This window comes from Dermacentor variabilis, chromosome 2 (assembly GCF_050947875.1).
Source record: "Dermacentor variabilis isolate Ectoservices chromosome 2, ASM5094787v1, whole genome shotgun sequence".
Classification (NCBI taxonomy): domain Eukaryota; kingdom Metazoa; phylum Arthropoda; class Arachnida; order Ixodida; family Ixodidae; genus Dermacentor; species Dermacentor variabilis.
The window spans coordinates 123,893,447-123,898,775 of record NC_134569.1 but is presented as its reverse complement, the minus strand read 5'-3'; the positions used below and the strand labels follow the sequence as shown (position 1 = coordinate 123,898,775).

Sequence of the window (5,329 nt, the reverse complement as noted above, 5' to 3'; positions counted from 1 at the left end):
AGTCATTCGTGGAAACGTCGAATGGTTCCATCTGGCCCAGTTGAGCAGCAAACTGCGTCGAACCTGCACTGGCTTCTTCGTTCATGATATCAGTCAGCGAAGAAAAGAAAAAGCAGCACTCTTCAATCGTCGATACTGAACAGAGGCTGAATGCCGAAAACACTTGCCTTCCTTGACGCTGCGCAACTCTTCAAAATCCGATCTTCGTCGCCACGTGTTACGTTTTGCGCCAGGCGTGTCGAAAAGGATCAGGCAAGTTCCGGGTGAACGACGTTTATTAACCCATGCTTGTGGGTTGAGGCTCGACAAGAAAGAGAGGGCCGCTAGCAAGGGGCACTCTGCTTTTAACATTTAGTGGCGCATGCGCACTTCGCAGAGTGCTCTTATCACGATGAGCGCCAGCCGACACAACAAAAACAATCCGTTGAGTTCAACAGTGAGAGCTTCGATGAGTTCAAAAGCGAAATGCAGAATTTACGCCAGGAGCTCACTGCGGTGAAGAAGCGGAGTGAAGACAATGAAGGAGAATGCCAGAGGCTAAGGAAAAGCCTGGGGGACTTAAAAAAGGATCTTGTTGAATTGAAGCAATATAGTAGGCGCAACAACATTGAACTAAAAGGAGTGCCAGAGACAGAGAACGAGAACTTAAATGACACAGTCCAGAAGGTGGCCAAGTGCCTGAAGTTGGATCTCTCTGCTAGCGACATAGATATCGCGCATAGAGTTCCTGTTAAAGGATCAGGGCTTCCAAACATAATCATGAAGTTCAACTCAAGGTGTGCGCGGGACAAATTCTTTAAAGCAGCCAAGAAAAACCGATTGAACACAAAGATGATTGGCTTTGAGGATAACGACCCAATCTTTGTGAATGACCACCTCTGCCCTGAAAACAAAATCTTGCTAGGCAAGACCATCCATTTGAAAAAAGAAAAAGGCTGGAAGTTTGCCTGGGTTTCAAATGGTAAAATCCTGGCGAGGAAAGCAGACAATTCGAAAGTCGTCCATGTGACATGTGAAGATGATCTTTCAAAAATTGTCTAGTAACTGACTCCTAGCCGCAGCTACCTCTTGGCAGAGACATGGCGTTCACGAAGATGGACAATAGTAGCTTGCACATATTCCACAGCAATATACGCAGTTTAAGAAGGAACTTGAACTTGCTTCTTGCTTATCTTCTTCAGTACCAAAAACACTATGATGTCATTGCAAGATCTGAAACTTGGCTCAAAAAAGGTGAAGATGTTGTTATTCCTGATTGCCTCACAATTTCTCATCCACGTGATTCACTTTCGCGCGGTGGTGGTGTAGCCCTTTTTGTTCATAACAGTCGCACCTACTCAGCATTGCCCAATGTCTCCTGCAGCACATCTGATATCGAAGCCTTATTTATCAGACTGGACAACTCTGCTATCATAGGTGTCGTATATCGCCCACCCAATTCACCTGTATCTTTATTTCTTCAAAAAGTTGAATCTATATTTTTTACACTAGTGTCACGACACAAAGGTCCGGTTATAATTAGTGGTGACGTTAACATAGACACCAGTCATACAAACCATAGTGACTACACGTATCTACTGGAGTCCTTTAATTTTAAAAATCTCATCACTGTCCCCACTAGAATAACAAGTACATCCGCAACTGTCATTGATCATGTTTTAACTAATATAACCTCCAATATTAATGGCGGGGTATGCAACCAACCCATCTCAGACCATCTCCCCACCTAAGTAACGGTCAAAGACGTCATAAAACCTAAATTAACGCACGCCAAAGTAAGTACGAGGATTGACTACGCTTTGCTGAGATCGAATATCCAGTTAATCGACACTAGTGCCATATACCACGATGACGTCGACATAGAATTCTCCAATCTAATCGACATCCTGACTTGCGGTAAAACTAGCAGCAGTATTCAAACATCTGTTCGCTCATATAAGTTGCCCGTCTCACCCTGGATGACGGAGCAGATTTTAGCAGTATTGCAGCAGAAGGACTTTTGGTATCATAAATGGAAACAGCATAAGGACAACAGCTATTACTTGAGTCAGTACAAAAAGGTACGCAATAAATCTGTGGCAGTTATGCGTACACGAAAAAAAGAATACTATACACGTTTAATTGAACAGAGCTCCGGTAACTCTAAAAAACTGTGGGAAATCGTGAATAGCGTTGTAGGCAAGCCACACAAACAAACGTTTCCGGACGTGGTTGATCAGAATGTTGTAAACAGCTTTAATTCATATTTCACTACTGTTGGAATTTCTTCAGGTGCCAATGTGAATAATACAGATATAAATTCTTTGTTACCAAGCCCACTCCCAAACTCCTTTCGTATGGATGACATTGAACTTAACGAGATACACTCAACATTAGCAACCATGAATAGTAATAAAGCTGCAGGTATAGATGAAATTACAGTACGTATGTTAAAAGAAAATATTGATGTTCTGGGTCCCATATTATGCCACGTCTTCAATCACTCACTTGCAACCGCCACGTACCCAACGTCACTAAAAACAGCCCGAGTTGTCCCAATATACAAAGACGGCGATCGCTCAAGCCCTTCTAGTTACCGACCAATATCCGTGCTCAGCGCCATTAATGTACTTTTCGAGAAAATCCTTGCGAATCGAATCAATAGCTTTATACACAAATATAACATAATTTGCCCACAGCAACATGGTTTTCGGCCAAACCATTCAACCTCATCAGCGGTGCAGTCTTTAGCCCACATTATAAACAGTGCTTTAAATGACAACAAACTTGTAGCTGTAGTCTTTCTAGATTTAAAGAAGGCTTTCGATACGGTCAACCATTCCATCCTTTTGTACAAGCTAAAGCACTACGGTTTCCGGGAACAGATTTTCGATTTGTTTTCTAGCTACTTCAATGAACGTCATCAGATAGTCGTCATAAATGATGTCTCATCGTCACCACAACGTATTCATGCAGGCGTGCCCCAAGGGTCTGTCTTGGGACCCATACTTTTTTCTATATACGTTTCCGACCTTCCATGTGTCTTAAAATTCGGAAAAATGCTGATGTATGCAGACGACGCTGCTATAATAATTACAAGCAATAGCATCGAAGAAATAAAGTCCAAAGCAAACGTAGATTTGGCAAACCTCTCTAAATGGTTTACAGCCAACAAGCTTACTGTAAATGTCAAGAAAACAAAATATACTATATTTCACTCCCGCAGAAAACAAGTAGATGCCAACTCTGTAAACATTAGTATTGACAACTCTCTACTAGAATATACCCCATGTTTTAAATATCTTGGCGTAATCTTTGATAGTAACCTTCACTGGCAAGACCATTTATTAGCAGTTGGGGCGAAGGTGGCATCGGGGTGTTATAAACTGCTTCAAGCACGTGACTTTTTTGACACAAGCACATTACGTATATTATATTTCTCCTTTATCCACAGTCACCTATCATACTGTCTGGAATCATGGGGATGGACCTACAATAGTTATCTCCAGCCAATCAGAAAATTGCAGAAACGATCATTACGAATAATAACGCAATCTAAGCAGGATCACCCCAGCAACCCATTATTCCACGATCTACGCATATTACCCTTCGATGCACTACGCCTCCTAAAAACAGCAACTGTCGTAAACAGTATCGTAAGAAATAACCACCCCTTCCATATGTCCCTCTTTCATACATCATCGCGTACTACCAGAAATGTATTATTAGGCAACTTTAATCTACCTCCCACGCACAACGTTTATGGAGAACGACGGCTATCATTCACTGGTGTTCAGATATGGAACACTCTTCCAGAAGAAATAAAATACGCTCAAAATTTTGCACTTACAGCTAAAAAATTCTTTCAGCGCATGCTTTAAACAAGTTACAAGACATCTATCTATCTGCTGTTTACATTTCATTTACTATATATAGCGTGCACGATGTTTTTGAATTGAATCAACTGTTTCTTGTTATGCCTTGTTTCTGTCATATGTATTATGTATATATTCCCCTCTCCACTTTTCCAAGTTTTTATTGTTTATGTGACGAAGTGTCTGCATTAGATAATTTCATTTCTTGGACCCATAACTAGCCTACGGCTACGGATCCAAACAGTACTGGACACACTTTTATTGTATTTTCATTGAAAAATAAAGAATTTGAATTTGAATTTGAATTTAAAATGAGCAAAGTAAAAAGCGCTTCAGGGGCGCAGCTCATCTGGCGTGGAATGTGTAAACTCGAAATACAGAATAAAATTGAGAAGGGCAGAAAAAAAATTAGGGGATATTTTAACCTTGAATAAATTGGCGTAGAAAGAAGAAATAGAAGCAACAAAAGCAAGAAAACAATACATATAATGCGGAGCATTCGTGGCAAGAGCGTATTCAGCAAGAGCCGACGCTGCACTCCGGTTACCTGGATACCGAAGCGCGAAGGAAGACTACAAGTAAATAGCTTAGCGGCCAACAAAGGAGCAGCCGATTGACGCTGGCGTGTTCAGAGGCCAATTTGTGAAGGAGTAACGAGAGCCAAAAAGCAGCATCACGGAAAGCGCACCTGGTACAATCCCACAAGCTCCGCAAATTGGCTGCCTTGTAGCTGTGATCGGCAACAGAAGACACGCGGAGGCAAGATATATTGCCGCAGTCGTAGGAACCCACACAAAGGGAGAAAAGAGCTACGAGAGAAGAAATACAAAGAAGCGGAATGAGGTAAAAACAGAGGTAAAGCAGAGGAAGTAACAGAAATGAAGGCCGGTATATTACGCATAAAGGACGACCTAAATCAGCACGGCATATGCTGTTGCTTCGCTGCATCGCCATGGCGACACGACAAACTGCTTACACATGAAAGAGCGTCCAATGAAAGCATTTTCGTGGTTCATGGAGGTAGAAAGAGGGTGCACAAATACTCCTGTCTGTCTGCGATAGGCGCCCATTTTCGCTGTGTAAATTAAAGAACGCCGAAAGAAACAACAGCGTACAAGAAGCGCAGTAATCCGTACCGCCATTCCTTCCCCCAAAGGGCACATGGAGGTTTTAGACGTGCTTGCGTCGCTATATATTGGACACTGCAGATGCATCAAATATAAAATTACTAGGATTCCACACCCTGTAGGTACCAATGTTATGCGAAGCGCTCTGGCAAGTAGCTGGCTACCAAGCATCGTTTCGCTTTCTGTAAAGTCTTACCAGATGGACAAACATGTATGTTTAAGCTGAGTGATTCAGCAAGCGACGTCAGCGCTTGTTTGGCGACAGATACAAGGCGAGGCATGCCCGATGGCGATGGCATGCCCAATGGCGACGGCATGCCCAATCAGTGACTCAATTTCATCGAAGAA

General features: G+C 42.4%; 1 protein-coding gene across 1 annotated transcript; it reads left to right on the top strand.

Moving 5' to 3' along the window:
* Positions 1–465: 465 nt before the first annotated feature.
* LOC142570436 (uncharacterized) lies at positions 466–1,041 on the top strand. Its single transcript, XM_075678821.1, has one exon. It carries the CDS (start codon positions 466–468, stop codon positions 1,039–1,041), a length of 576 nt encoding a protein of 191 aa, XP_075534936.1.
* The last annotated feature ends 4,288 nt before the right edge of the window (positions 1,042–5,329 follow it).

Excerpts from the sequence above, each read along its gene's own strand:
- LOC142570436 (XM_075678821.1), top strand. The coding sequence starts at position 466 with ATGCAGAATTTACGCCAGGAGCTCACTGCGGTGAAGAAGCGGAGTGAA.